Source organism: Ceratotherium simum, chromosome 26 (genome assembly GCF_057802395.1).
Source record: "Ceratotherium simum simum isolate JZ-2026a chromosome 26, ASM5780239v1, whole genome shotgun sequence".
In the NCBI taxonomy this organism is placed as follows: Eukaryota; Metazoa; Chordata; class Mammalia; order Perissodactyla; family Rhinocerotidae; genus Ceratotherium; species Ceratotherium simum.
In genome coordinates this window covers 23508717-23524925 of record NC_141925.1, presented here as the reverse complement: position 1 = coordinate 23524925, position 16209 = coordinate 23508717, and the positions used below count along the sequence as shown (strand labels likewise).

At 42.3% G+C, this 16209-nt stretch overlaps 1 protein-coding gene across 7 annotated transcripts in view; it reads right to left on the bottom strand.

Annotated features, from left to right (window-relative positions):
- Window positions 1-16209, bottom strand: part of KATNIP (katanin interacting protein) — a 191521-nt gene that overhangs the window by 100287 nt on the left and 75025 nt on the right. For 6 of the 7 annotated variants that reach the window (XM_087417181.1, XM_087417184.1, XM_014794590.2 and 3 more), the window contains one exon: window positions 13453-13581. The exons of the other annotated variant lie outside the window; for it this stretch is intronic. In XM_087417181.1, the coding sequence (XP_087273307.1) occupies window positions 13453-13581 (129 nt within the window). The remainder of the gene's footprint in view (window positions 1-13452; window positions 13582-16209) is intronic. 7 annotated transcript variants of the gene reach the window in all.

Genomic DNA, 16209 nt, shown 5'->3' with positions numbered 1-16209 from the left:
ATATGCATACCCTCCAACCCAGCCCGCCAGGAATTTATCCTCCAGTCTTAGGTATACAAAGACCATTGAGGCATCTTTTATAACATAGAATGATCCAAATGCTCACCAATAAGAGATGGATTAACTTACTAACAAAACAGGAGTCAACGGAGCCTCAGGCAGCCTTACAGAGAATGAGGAAGATCGTCTGCACTTACTCAGAAAGATAGCAAGTATATGTTTAAGTAAAAAGAAGCACGTCAAAAAATGTACATATAGTATAAACCCAATTTTAAAAATAATTATTAGTTTCTATGTATGTATGTATGTATGTATGTATGCACATATACATACAGAAAGCCTGGAAAAATAAACACCAAACTATTAACAATGTTCTCTCTGGAGGTAGCACTATGGGGACTTTCTTTTCCGCTTTGCTTCACTTATTTTTTTATTATAAGCATGTTTCCAACTTTGTAATTAGAAAAAAATGATATATTTACATTTATGTTTAAATCCTGTCCCTCCTGCAAATAAATAAATTCCCCACAGGAGTGGTAGGGATAGTGGTGTGGAGGACCCTGGACAGCCAGTTGTCTGAAAATCACTGATCTCTAGCCCTGGAATACATCCTGTCCCCAAAAGAGTGACTCAGAAAGTGGCGAACAGCAGCTTGATGCTGGAAGATGATGGAGCAGCATCTGTTGAACTTAGCGTATCTGATCACGTGGTCCAGATTTGAAAAAACAGGCCACCAATCTCAATAGCAAGAAACTCAGGGAATAGACCACCCATGAGCCCGTCTCAGAAAAACCCTCCCAGAGGACAAAACTCAAACAATGAAGAGTGAAATCCAAATAAAGAACACAGACCCGGAGAAGCCAGTAAAAGTCTAACGGTGAAGACTGCAGCCACTTAGAGACAGAATAAATACTAGACAATTGTGCCCATTCCAGTCATGGGCCAGAAAGTAATGTTCTAAACCTAAGCCCTTAGCTAAGCTGACAGAAACCACAAGAGGGCAGGCAGTGTGGGTGCCCCCCTGGCCTCATCCTCCATAGCAGACAGTCAATTCAAATCCATCCTAAATGAAAACACGTTTACAAAATGGCAACTCTGACCTTTTGATATTTTTTTCATAATTTATTAAACTGATGAGATATTTTAAGAAATAACATCGCTTGTGATAAATAAATTTGAATTTCAATAATTCCTCCTGTTTCGATTTGGTTTGTCTTCTGTCAAATTAATGCAAATTTAAATGCCATAATTGTATTTACAAAATATATATAAAAGGGAAGCCTATATTCTGCCTGGCTGGTATCTTCTTCACAAAGGAAAATAATACATTTGCTCACACCGGGTGAGCAAACTTTAGGAACCCAGGCCCTTGTAATGCCCACGTGATCTAAAACCATCTGTTCCAGGGGCAAAGGGAGGTGAACTAAGCAGCAATGCTCCCTCGAGAAAGCCATTCAAAACCTTTCTGTCTGGAAAGACGAGGACCTTGGGTTGGTAGCTTTGAAAGCCAACCTGCCGATGCTTCAAAGGGAAGCCACGCTGGGGGGTCTACCAGTTGCTTTGAAGCTGTCACCCAGAAATGTCTCTGTGAAAACTTCCTTTATAACTTTGCTTTAATCCTTGTTATCTGCAATTTCAACGTTCAGTGTTCAAATGTTAAGTCCAAGCCCTTTCCACGGAAAGCCCTGTGCATGGAGGCCAGGCTGCAAACACTGCAGGTGAAGAACTGATGATGGGACTGAACACAAATGAGCATCCTTGCTGAAGAGCCGGGGAGGAGCGGAGGGAGGGACGGATGCCGGACCACTGACTAAGACGCAGCAGCAGGTTGAGGGTCAGTCTATCAGTGCCTTACATGCCTGATCTGTCTCTTTCTGCTGGGCTAGGAAAAAAGCGAAACCAGAGACCACAAAACATGAGATGTGTGCAATAATAGGAACAAGAACTATAACAACAGCAGTAGCAGCCTCCAATTACGAAGCTTTTGCTATCTATTGGGCACCAAGCTAACCTCTCTATGCACCTTATCTCATTGCAGCCTCCCACCACCCTGGTAGGTATCCTTGTCTTACAGGCTCAGGGCACCTAAGGACCAGCCCAAGGTCACACGGCTAGCAACACGGCTAGCAGAGCCAGTTTGGATGAAGGACTGTCTGACTCCAAAGACCAAGCTCTTCGCCATGTGCCCAGGTTTATTCCCTGCCTGGCACCAGTGCTTTGGAAGTAAGTGGTCTCTACAGCAGGATGAAAGTCAGGTGCTCAGCGACTGTCCACTGGCCTGCATGGAACTGATGAAACCTGCCCTTAAGAGCTTTCAACACAAAGCTGCCTTGAGGCCACTAAACGTGTTACAGTGTGTATTAAGTGTTAGTGGATGAAGCATTAAACCTCTAACTACACTTAGAAAGGGGAACAGCCTGGTCTAAATTCTGGGCCTGGGCTCTGGGCCCAACTCCAGAGGCCCTGTGTCCCCAAGCAAGTCTCTGAGCCTCAAACCCCCAGCTCTAATGTGGGAAAATGTGCCCTGACAACTTGACAAGGTTGTTGAACAGATGCAATGAGATAATAGCTATGAATTAGTGTTTCGTGATTGCTTTAAGGGGTCTTGTTTTTACAGAAAATTTAAAATTCAGATGACAGCATATTCTTCATTATTTCTCAGACCCTAGTGATTTTGTCTACAAGAAGATCAGATGTTTAGACCACGGAGCCACAATGGATACTTTAAGATAGTCCCCAAGAGGAAGCAGCAATCTCTGGGGTAGAGGTCACTGATGTGCAGCCAAGTCCCCTCCTTCCCGCCAACCCCCAATAATGGCTCTCATTTGGTTGGCAGTTTTATAAAATTGGGATTTGAATGCCTTTAGTCTGGCATGCACTGTTAGTTGCAATAATTCCCACTAACTCCTATCGCCTTATATGAGCCATTTTACACATTGAAAGTAACCTGCCTGGCCCAGAAAGGATTTTTACCCTGCATTGAGGGGTTAATTGACTAATTGTTCTTCTTTTCATTCATTCACTTATTCAACAAATATTTATTGTTGAATATATTTGTCCCCACAAGCAGGTCTGTTGCTAAGTGCTAGGGATAGAGTGATGAATAAGACAGAGTCCCTTTTCTCATGGAATTTATAATCTGGCAACAAAGACAGCCATTCCATAAGAAATTACAAGTGTAAAGAGTGTCAAGAAACCAAACCTAAGGCTTACCAGCCCACGCCTCAAGCCTGGTGGCTCCTAGATCACAAACTTCCCAAAATAAAGTGATCTGAGCCCTAACTTTAGGGGTCATGCTGTGTATTTTTTTTTTTTTTTTGGATGAGGAAGATTAGTCCTGAGCTAACATCTGTTGCCAATCCTCCTCTTTTTGCTGAGGAAGACTAGCCCTGGGCTAACATTTGTGCCCATCTTCCTCTGCTTTCATAAGTGGCGTGTAGGTCTGCGCCTGGGATCTGAACTTGCAAACCCCAGGCTGCTGAAGCATAGCGTGCGAACTTAACCACTACACCACCAGGCCAGCCCCTCACACTGTGTATTTTTAAAATCACATTCCCCTACATCAATTCTGATGAAACTATGGCTAAGAAAATTCGAGTTATACCTAAGCTTTAAATACCTGTGCAATATTTTTAGTTTTCTGATACTTTCTTACTTCCCCCATTCAACCTTGGATTTTTTATTATTAATTTTCATTCAAAGCTAAATTTACTTGTGAAGTACCTCAGAATTCAGTCTTTAATGTCCATTATTATGAACAAAAAAGCCATCCTTGTCTTAGGGATGGAAGAGGAAATGGAAGAGAAAGAGCACAGACTCAGGAAGCAGAAGGGCTCTGGAGCCTGCCCAGCCATTTCCTGGCAGTGAGGCCACAAGCAAACCCCTCGGCATCAGCGTGCCGTGGCTGCCTCACCTGAGCCTGCCCAGAGCAGGGGGCTGGCTGAAGGATCAACAGAGGGAAATTGGACAGGGACGGCGGGATAGAGACCGAACGGCAAAGAACGCTGCCAGATGACTAGGCATTTTGAGGAATTCCTGAAAGACAGAGAGCAGAGATCACATCTGTGAAGAAGTAAAAGTAGAAGAAACTACAGATCAAAGACATGGGCAGTAAAATTTTCCATGGGAAGAACAGTGTGTATGTGTATAGCTGAGTCCAGAGTCAAGGTGGAGTAAGAGGAAGCCCTGGGGCATTCATTGGGGGCTGCTCTTAGGCTACCAGCACCTCCCCAGCTGTGTTATGTACAGAGGTGCTCACCCACAGGCTGAAGCCCAGAGTGTGGGCACTGGGGCAGGAAGGCAGGGCAACGCCCCACGAGGTCAATGTCCCCAAGACAGGCTAGGAACTCCAATACCTGGAAGACAAGCTGAGGTGCACAGCTTCCAGGAGCATTTTGGGCCCCAACCCCACAATCACCAGGGGCAGGTTACATCAAATAGAACAGGCAGAGGAAGAGGGATTCTCAAATACAAAGAGGAGCAGACAACCAAGAATGACCAAAAATTTGTGGAAAATCAACTCTGAAAGATCGGCACCAAACTTAATTAACAAAAGAGCTAACATCTAATGAAAGAGAGTTAATAGAACAAATAAAGGAAGACTTTAGAATACTGAAAATTAATATCTCAGGAGAAATTTAAGAGGACATTTCATCTATGAAAAAGAAACAACTAGAAATCTTAAAAGTTTTAATTTTACCATTAACATTTTTAAAAAGATAAACTAAATAGCAGAAAGAACTAAAAAGTGACTAATTAAGCATGCTAGAAATTCAAGCCAAACAATCTTACAAGAACATAGTATAAAAAGACAAAAAGAAAAATATGAAAGAAAAATTAAGAGACTTGAAGGATAGACCTTAGCCAACATTTGTCCAACAGAAGCTCCAGAGGACAGAACAGAAACAATGGAAAATAATAATAACAATAATAAATGAACATTCTCTAGTGCTAAAAGAAGAGACAAACCTTTAGACTGAAAAGGCCCAGCCAGTACTTTAAATGTGACAAAGATAATGATACTGATATATTCATATGGATAAAAGGTACACTCTATCAGAAAACATTTGGACTCTATATGCACACAATGACAGATTTGAAACATGTGAAGCAAAAACAGAGAAATATAAGGGAAAATCAACAAGTTCACAGAAATCAACCAGATTAAATAGACAAAAGTTAAGTAGGGATCTACTGCAGTGGTTTGCTAATAAGCATAAGAATTTCCTGGGAGGCTTACTAAAAATGCAGATTACACCCCCTCCAAACCCACATCTGTATCTTTGAGGGGGTGTGAGAACTTACATTTTAATAGAAGCCCAGGTGATTCTGATATAGGTGGCCTGGAACCATACTGGGACATACACAATCACCAGGTTAAATAGCACAATTAATAGCTTGGTTTAATAGATATATTGAGAACTTTATACCAAAAAGAGAATGATTATCCTTTTGAAATACCATGGAGCATTCATAAAAATGATCTGGTAAGCCACAAACAAAACCTCAAAAACTTCCAAAAAACAGAAATCAAATAGTCCAATCTCTAATCATAATGTAGTAAAATTAAAAATTAACATAGAGCGGGCCAGCCCCAGTGGCCTAGTGGTTGAGTTCGGCATGCTCTGCTTCAGTGGCCCAGGTTTGGTTCCCAGGTGTGGACCCACACCACTTGCCTCTCAGTGGCCATGCTATGGCCACAGCTCACATACGAAAAGAGGAAGACTGGCAGCGGATGTTAGCTTAGCCTGAATCTTCCTCAGCGAAAAAAAAAAAAAAATTAACATAGAGAGATAGCAGAAAAACCTCCAAAACAGACCAAAACAAAAAACCTTCTTTATGTGGAACATTTGTAAAAACTCTTCTAAATAAAAAAAAGAGAAAAAAAATCCCTAAAATCACAAACCAATAGAAATAAATGACAACGAAAACACTGCGTACAAAGCAAAATTTCTGAGATAAGGACAAAGCAGTATTCAGAGGAAATTTTATAGCCTTAAAATTGAAATATCAGAAAACAAGACTGATAATAAATGAATTAAACAATTAACTTCAGAAGCCAGGTTATGGGGTGGGGGTGGGGGAGAAACAAAGCCATAAATTAAACCAAAAAGTTTAGGGAAGGATCAAGATAAAAGTACAAATGAACAGAATAGAAAACAATGAATGAATGCATGACAAAATAAAGTATAAATGCTCAATAGAACTAAAAGCTGGGCATGGTTTGGCTGGGTGGTAGAGAGCTTTTCATATTTTACTCAGTTTACTTCTTAATTGTTCAAATCTTTCCTGATGAGAAAGCACTCATGCATTAGATAGTATATAAAATGATACAAAAAATGTGAAAACGCCAAAGAAATTCTAAGTAGGCTATAAATGCAAGAAATAAAAAAGATTACTTATTCTAATATTGATTCAGAAGTCATTCTTTATTTTCATTAAAATTGCAAAAGATGCTTTAGGAAGTCAGATGCCATCCAGTGTCTTCACTTATAGAAGTGCTCTATTGGGTGAAAGGATCACTGCATCCCTCACTTCTGGACCCGCATTTCATGGGCATTTAGTGCTTGCTCAGCATCATTCCACATGAATCATTCACGCTCGTCACTGAATTATTCCTGCTCAGCTGCCCTTGTGCTGTCTGACCCACCTGCCAGGGCCCTGCCTCATGCCATCAGCCAGGTGGTCCTTTGGTCTGAGCTGTCCAGCTGGGCATTGCTGGGTGCATTCAGGACACCATGCCCCTGATGGTTCTGGGTACCAGAGGGGCTAATTCAAGCACCACTGGGAAGGAGAAAGACCTCTTCCTCCTCTCTTGTCAGGAACTGACAAAGCTTTCATTGTCTAAGCCAGTGATCTGAAGACCAAATCTGGCCAGCAGGCATATTTTGTTTGGTCCATAGAAAATCGTGAATTAGTTACCAACGTAAAAAAATTGGGAGAAATTGAATATGAACCCAGATACTTGGCTTCTTTTAAAACTAGAAAGCCTGATACCACTGGGCCCCTACTTCCACAGGATGACAGTCAGCCGAGCTGTGCAGAGACAGTTCCCTACATCCCGACCAGTCCCTGCCATGCCCTGACACCCAGGTCAAGTGCTGTGCTTGTGACCCCATCTGCCTCACTCATGTCACTTACAACACTCGTTTTAATTAGCACTGCATGCCAGAAATCCAGTATTTCAGGATCCAAACTACATCTCCCAACTTGACTCTTCTACCTCAAGCAGCACAAAAATTCTTTGTCAGATTATGTGTCCTGATTCATAGTTTGGAAAATACTGTCACTGTAATTATAACTCAGCGATGTGATGACTGAACTCAGCTGTGTGGGCTGGCCAGGGTGCCTAGCAACATCTACACCACTCCCTCCCTCAATGAGTCAATCAATTCTTCAATTCACTTGCTTAACAAAGATTTATTTGCAAACTAACTCTATGCCAAGCACTTTTCTAGGGACCAGAGACACAGCAAGAAATGAGATAGTGCACATCTCTGCCATCATGAAGCTTAGATCTGGGGTGGAGGAAGGGTATTTCAAGCCCTAAATATGTAACTTGCAAATGACCTACAGAAATAGTCCTTGGATGAGTGGGGGCTCCATGAACTATCATGTATCCTCTACTCCTGTGGATTTTGCCATACAGGCATACCTCGTTTTATTGTGCTTTGCTTTATTGTGCTTTACAGATAATTGCATTTTTTACAAATTGAAGGTTTGTGGCAACCCTGCATTGAGCAAGTCTATTGGCGCCATTTTTCCAACAGCATTTGCTCATTCGTGTCTCTCACATTTTGGTAATTCTCGCAATATTTCAAACTTTTTCATTATTATTATATTTGTCATGGTGATCCGTCATCAGTGATCTTTGATTTTGCTATTGTAATTGTTTCAGGGTGCCATGAACCATGTCCATATGAGACAGCAAACTCGATAAATATTGTGTGTGTTCCTACTGCTCCACCAACCAACCACTCCCCTGTCTCTCTCCCTCTCCTCAGGCCTCCCTACTCCCTGACACACAACATTGAAATTAGGCCAATTAATAACCCTACAATGGCCTACAAATGTTCAAGGTGCACATCTCTCACTTTAAATCAAAAGCTAGAAATGATTAACTTCGTGAGAAAGGCACATTGAAGGCTGAGATAGGCCGAAAGCTAGGCCTCTTGTGCCAAAGAGTTAGCCAAGTTGTGAATGAGAGGAAAAGTTCTTGAAGGAAATTAAAAGTGCTACTTTAGTGAACACACAACTGATAGGAAAGTGAAACAGCCTTATTGCTGATATAGAGAAAGTTTTAGTGGTCTGGACAGAAGATCCCCAAACCAGCCACAAGGTTCCCTTAAACCACAGTCTAACCCAGAGCAAGGCTCTAATTCTCTTCAATTCTCTGCAGGCTGAGAGAGGTGAGGAAGCTGCAGAACAGAAGTCTGAAGCCAGAAGAGGTTGGTTCGTGAGGTTTAAGGAAAGAAGCCATCTCCATAACATAAAAGTGCAAGATGAGGCAGCAAGCGCTGATGTAGAAGCTGCAGCAAGTTATCTAGAAGATCTAGCTAAGATGATTAATGCAGGTGGCTGCACTAAACAACAGACTTTCAGTGTAGATGACACAGCCTTATATTGGAAGAAGATGCCATCTAGGACTTTCATAGCTGGAGAGGAGAAATCAATGCCTGGCTTCAAAGCTTCAAAGGACAGGCTGACTCTCTTGTTAGAGGCTAATGCAGCTGGTGACTTTAAGTTGAAGCCAATGCTCCTTTTACCATTCTGAAAATCTTAGGGCCCTCAAGAATTGTGCTAACTCCACTCTGCCTGTGCTCTATAAATGGAGCAGCAAAGCCTGGATGACAGCACATCTGTTTACACATGTTTACAACACGTTTACTGAATATTTTAAGCTCCCTGTTGAGACCTACTGCTCAGAAAAACATTCCTTTCAAAATATTACTGCTCATTGACAATGTATCTGGTCACCCAAGAGCTCTGATGCAGAGGTACAATGAGATTAATGTTGTTTTCATGCCTGCTAACACAACACCCATTCTGAAGCCCATGGATTAAGGAGTAATTTCGACTTTCAAGTCTTATTATTTAAGAAATACATTTCATAAGGCTATAGTTGCTATAGATAGTGATTTCTCTGATGAATCTGGGCAAAGTAAATTGAAAACCTGGAAAGGATTCACCATTCTAGATAACATTAAGAACTTTTGTGATTCATGGGAAGAGGTCAAAATATCAACATTAACAGGAGTTTGGAAGAAGTTGATTCCAGCTCTCATGGATGACTTTGAGAGGTTCAAGATTTCAGTGGGGGAAGTAACTGCAGATGTGGTGGAAACAGCAAGAGAACTAGAATTAGAAGTGGAGCCTGAAGAGGTGACTGAATTGCTACAATCTCATGATAAAACTAACAGATGAGGAGTTATTTCCTCTGGATGAGAAAAGAAAGTGGTTTCTTGAGATGGATTCTACTCCTGGTGAAGATGCTATGAAGATGGTTGAAATGACAAGAAAGGATTTAGAGTATTACATAAACTTAGTTGATGAAGCATTGGCAGGGTCTGAGAGGACTGACTCCAATTTTGAAAGAAGTTCTGTGGGTAAAATGCTGTCAAACAGCATTGCCATGCTACAGAGAAATCATCTGTGAAAGGAACATCAATCGATGCAGCAAACTTCATTATTGTCTTATTTTAAGAATCTTATCACACAGCCACCCCAACCTTCAGCAACCACCACCCTGATCAGTCAGCAGCCATCAACATCAAGGCGCACGACCCTCCACCAGCAAAAAGATTATGACTTGCTGCAGGCTCAGATGATGGTTAGCATTTTTTAGCAATAAAATATTTTTAAATTAAGGTATGTACATTGTTTTTTTAGACATAATGCTATTGCATACTAATAGATTATAGTACCGTGTAAACATAACTTTTATATGCACTGGGAAACCAAAAAATTCGTGTGACTCGCTTTATCGTGATATTTGCTTTATCGTGATATTCGCTTTATTGCGGTGGTCTGGAACCAAACCCGCATATCTCTGAGGTATGGCTGTATGGGAACACCTATAAACTCCACCTAGGATTTATGATTTCAGAGCCGACAGGCACAGGAAATACCTAATCTAACCGTTCTTGTCGTAGGGGAGGAAATGGGGGCTCCAAAAGAGTGTGACTTAGCCAAGGCCCCATAGAGTTTATGGAAAAGCCCAAACTACCCTCTCCAGGCTTGCTGGGTCTCAGTCACTTGCTCTTTCTACTCCCTAAAACAGAAGTCACAAACTCCAGCATCTTCAGAAGATGCAATGTAGTGTAAAGTGGCCATGTGAGTCTCTGTCACACAATAGGGAGTGGTGGGGACCAGGGCAAACTGGTGCACACTCAGAATAAAAGTTTTTAATTCAAAATAGGACAGCAACAATGACAACCACAGCACAACATCAGGCCAGCCAACAAAACACATCTATGAGCTAAAGTTGGTCCTTGCTGTCATGGGTCCAGGCCCTCCCCTTTAGCTACACCCTCTACCATTCTTTACTATGTTCCTACCCTTATCTTGAATTTGAGCATAATTTTTTCAAGTCATAACTAACTCTCCTACACGCCCCTATTTTCTTTGGATTGTTTTTTCTCAAGTTTAAGACATATTCTGAATGTGACCAAAGTGAGAAAAACCAAATATGAGGAGTGTATATTCATTCTTAATATAATACAAAATCAATTTTCTATTTATCTAAAATTCACCTCTTTAAATATTCAAAAACCTAAATAAAATAATTTTATATAAAAATATTTCTAAAATATATTAAGATTCCTTGTCTTCCTAAAAAAGTATGTAGAATATAATTTAGTCTTTTCTTTTTTTCTTTTTTTTTTGCTGAGGAAGATTCGCCCTGAGCTAACATCCGTTGCCAATCTTCCTGTTTTCATATGTGAGCTGCCACCACAGTATGGCCACTGACAGACGAGTGGTGTAGGTCCACGCCCAGGAACCAAACCGGGGCCACCAAAGCGCAGCGCACTGAACTCAACCACTAGGCCACGGGGGCTGGCCCTAATTTAGTCTTTTCTTGATACTAATGGTCAATATTCTGGATAGGAATCAATCTGTGACACAGGAGATGTTGTCAGGAGCTATTGTGCTTCCGTATCGTTTGTTTGTTTATTTATTTATTTGTGAGGAAGATCAGCCCTGAGCTAACATCCGTGCTAATCCTCCTCTTTTTTTGCTGAGGAAGACCAGCTTTGAGCTAACATCTATTGCCAATCCTCCTCCTTTTTTTTCCCCCCAAAGCCCCAGTAGATAGTTGTGTGTCATAGTTGCACATCCTTCTAGTTGCTGTACGTGGGACGCGGCCTCAGCATGGCCGGAGAAGCGGTGCATCGGTGCGCGCCCAGGCCGCCAGTAGCGGAGTGCGCACACTTAACCGCTAAGCCACGGGGCCGGCCCTCGTTTATTATTTTAAGTGACATCCCCTTCCACCTGAGTTTCCAGAAGTGCAGGATGTGGTTTTGAAGACAAGGTCAGAGCCCCCTTCCATCCCCTTCTGGCTTTTGTGATTCTCTGTGGATTCTTGTTGTTGTTTTATTTTATTTTTTACTTGACTGTTATCTTAATTTTGTGTGACGTAGAAGAGATTTTAACTTAGAATTTTTAAATTTCTTTCTTCTATAGTCCCCAAATCCAAATCACAAAGTCCAAATTATTTCCAAGACTCTCCTTCCCCTTGAGGTAGACTAAGCTTCAGACCTTCTGGGTGAGAATCACCAGCAGTTCTTCTGTTAAAAACTCCCCCTACACCTCTTATGTATAAACTCTGTCAGCTGAAAAGTTAGACCCAAAGTATGCATTTTAAACAAATATCCTTAGTGATTCTCGTGCATATCAAATTTTGAGATCCACAGTTCTATCTTTTCCTTATAACTGTGGTTCTCCAACATTGCTGCAAATTACAGTCACGGGTTTAAAAAAAGACCCATGCCTGAGCCCAAACCCAGGATCAGAATCAGGACCTCTGGGTGGCAGGACCTGGGCATTTGTGTTTATTTATTTAGTTTTTCACTTTTTTTTTTGAGCTAATTGTAGATTTCACATGCCGTGTATAAGAAATAATACAGGGAGATACCAGGCAACCTTCATCCAGTTTCCTCTGATGGTAACATCTTGCACAACTGTAGCACAATAGCACAGTCAGGAAACTGACACGAATACAATCCCATTAAGCTTTTTAAACCAGGTCTCCTTTTTTACTTTTCTGTATTTCTTCCTTTGCTGATGCTTAGCTCTATTGAAGCAGCTTATCTCCTCCTTCTTTTTAAAAACTTTTTATTTTGAAAAAAATGTAAAACCCACAGAAAATTTATCAGAATAGTATAATAGAAGGGTATAATGAACTCCAAAATACTCTTCACCTACATTCACCAATTCCTCACTGATTCTCAGAAAACCTGAGAACAACAACCTTCTCTTACAAAACCACAATATAATTGTCAAAGTCAGGAAATTTAACATCAATATGATATTATTATCTAAAATAGTTAATATTCAAATTTTGTTTCCCAAAACCATCCTTAAATTTATAGCAACCCCCCTCCCCAAGGGTCTCATATCACATTATTGTGGCATCTCTCTAGCCTCCTTTAATCTGGAACAGGCTTTCTCTGTCTCACAGGCCACTGACACTTTTGAAGACTCCAGGCCAGTTGTTTTATAGACTGTACCTCAATTTGGCTTTGTCTGGTTGTTTCCTTATTGGATTTCATTTTTGAAAAACATTTTTCATCAACCTTCCCAGCTATGGGGTCATTGGGGAGATATTTGGCAGAGGAGAGATCTTCTTGATCATTGTTTAAAACAGTTAAGCATAACTGATGGATGGCCACCTCTGAACACCTTGCTCCCAGGCAGAACATCAATAATACTCACAACAGACTGTGCCCCTACAGAGAGCTGGGCGCTTTGGGAAGCAAAAACAGGTCAGTGCAGGTCCCAACCTGTGATTGTTAATTCTGAGGAACAAGGAGTCATGGGGTCTGGGTTTCCAATCTGGGCTTCTCTGAGGCCTGGGCGAGCAACATCATTTTTCTATTCCTCAAACTATAAAATGGGAACAAAAATACCAGGCATCTAACTCACAGGATCAATGCAGAGATGGATGTTACACACTCCACACAGTGCTTGGCACTCAGTAAGTGTTCATTTAACGTGAGCTTTCATTATCATCAAAACAAAATAATCTCATTCAGTTGAATCTCTCTTGTGTTGTTTTAAACCTTCTGGTGGGTGGGCAAAGGCTTCTTGTTAAAGCCAAATCCTGTTGTTATTTGTGTCATTTTCCTAGGTGTAAATGAAGAACCTCTTGGGGCACCTAGCCTATGGCCCAGCTGCTTGGCTACAGAAAAGACCCTGGCCCTTCACAGTTAGGATGAGGAAAATCGATCTTACCATTATATCCTGAATAGTTAAGAGGATCCTTTCTTTGTCCATACTGCTTGGAGGGTCAGGGCGTCCGTGTGCATTCAGAAGGGAGAAATTAGAATCACAGGGTGTTGTGCTGCTGGGAGATCTGGTCTCCTAGGGACAAGCAGAGAGAACTGGGCGTGGTAAAAGCAACTTCTGTCCCTGAAGATGTGCTGCGTCCTTGATCTCTCTACTGGTCTCCATGCCTCCCGTGTCTCTCCTCACTAAGTCATTCTCTGCTCTCGCTCCCAACACTGATCCGATCAAACTCATCCCTGCTTTACCAACACCATTGCATGAACACAGCCAGTAAGAGGACCAGGACTCAACCGAGGCCACCAACAGCCTCAACAGTGCTCTGAGCCACCGAGTTCAGATGGCTGAGTGAGCACCAGTGTGGAGAGATGGCCATGGCACGTTGCTGGGTAAAAAAGGTGGGATTACCAAATACTGTAGATGGTATCATCCCATTTATGTGAAAATAACAATAAAAAATAAAGAAGAAAAAGGCACTCACTCAAAGGTTATTTATATGGCAATCCAAAACAGCAGAAGTACCCAGACAATGGAAATGCCTTAAAATGATCCCTCATTTTTCAAGTCTTGCCATTGAAATGAATGAAGGGCAAACGAGTAGATCTGCTGAGGAGCCCTGCCTGGGACAGGGTGGGGCGGGGTGTTCCACTGGGGGATGCTTGGCCTGGATGGCACAACCGCCTAATCTACACAGTAGCGATGGGTGAGCGAGCTGTCCCGGGCCACGGCAGAGTCTACACACGGCACTCCTGCCGATGGCACAGGGGTTATGAGAAGTCTTTAGTTGTTTGCATGTGTCATCAAGTAACAATGCTTTAAAACACTGAATTGTAATTGTGGGCAAATATCCAATTCACCCCACTCCAGGATCCACAGAATGGAAAAAAACCACAGAGACAGCATTCTAGAAGATGTTGGGGTGGTCAAGTCTTCCCATCACCCGTCACGCTCTCAGGGACTGATAAGATAACTAAACTCAGGAAATACCACCCACTGGGAACAGGCCAGGACCAGAACATTCCAGACTATCTCCTCTTAGATATAATTAATATATACATACAATAAATAGAATAAATATATGCAATTTTTAGTCTGGATGCTTATATTCCCATCTATTCTCAGTAACGATCTCTGGGCAATGGGATTATGAAAGGACTTTTGTTTTCTTTATATCATTTGAATTTTTTATATTGATGGAGCATTATCAGGGAAAAAAGGTATCTTAATAATAGAAAAAAATGTACACTTTGTTTAAGTCCTGATACTTAAATGGAGTGAGAGCATTTAAATGGAGCCTTATCATCCATTGCAGCACAGAGCCCAAGCACAGCCAACAGGACTAAGACCTGGCACTTTGGCAGAATTCTCTGGACAGAGGTGCCCTCCTCTCCTCGGAGTTGCTCAGCTGCTCAAAACCCCACGATGGCTTCTCCTCTGACTCAAAGTAGAATCCCTCCCCTTACCATGGCCCTCAAAGCCCTCTGCCATCTCAGCCTTGGTTACTTCTCTGGCCTCACCTCCTCTTCCTCCTCCCCTCGCTCACTCAGCTCCTGCCACACTGGCCTCCCTGCCGTCCGCCCGCCTCAGGGCCTCTGCACCTGCTGCTCCCTGTGCCTGGGTTGCTCTTCTCCACGTGGCTCACTCCCTGGCTTCCTCGAGGCCTCTGCTCACGTAGCCCCAAAAAGGGGAAGCTCTGCCGTCCCATATAATATAAGCCCCATCCCTGCCTATCTCTCTCCAGCCCCTTACTCTGCTCTAGTTCGCTTATAAGCCCTATCACCTGCGGGTGTATTATATACTTGTTTATTGTCTGTTCTATCTGCAGTGTCTAGAACACTGCCTGGGACCCCTGGTAGGGACTATGGCACATTGGAGTGCACATACTTGTCTAAGGGTACGGCTGCTCCTCAGCTCTAGTCATTGCTGCTGTGTAAGAATGTGGTTCCCAAATCTTCCGATTTTTCAAGAGAAGCCCCAAATTCAGATTTTGACATGGAGTCTCCTGATTCTTAAATGTCAGCTAGTAATTCACATCTTTTAAAAGCACTGTGCAAGTCAACAGGGTGGAGGCCAAGAGAACATGTCTGCAGCGTGCCAGTCTGTGAACCCAGAGCCGCCAAGAAATTGAAGTTCACTAAGGATATGATTGAAGGCGAAAAGGCTGGTGTGTTTCAACAGCGAAGGTCAGATGAAAAGTACACACGCGGACATGCATTTCCTTTTGCTCCATTTCAGGCTGCACTTGCAAACAGGGCGAGGTGGCTGAGTATATTTAGCTGCGCACTTTTTTCTTTCCCTGTTCAGATTGTATCTCTTAAGGCTTCTGCCTTTGCCGAAAACTGGCGATGATGCTATTTTACTCTTTCACTTAGCAGGAAAATAACTCCAAGGGGAAATTGACTGTGAAGCCGTAAGGAGTGCCCCCTCAAGATGGGGAAAAAAGGGAAAGAAAGAAATACAATCAAGCACTCATAGTGGAGAAAATTAAGTGCTGGCGGAGCACAGCGATGCTGATTCGGAGCACATGCACACAGGAATGCTAATGGAGCCTAATAGCTGGTGAGGAACAGGCTGCCTTGTGTTGCAGGGAGCTTGGGGGCTTGCAAAGGAAGGAAGAGATGTTCTTTTAACAGGAGGTGCCAAATGCTGGGCCAAAGGGGAAGAGGGAAGAACCACGCCTCCTGCTTGAAGGGTAGCACACAGCCT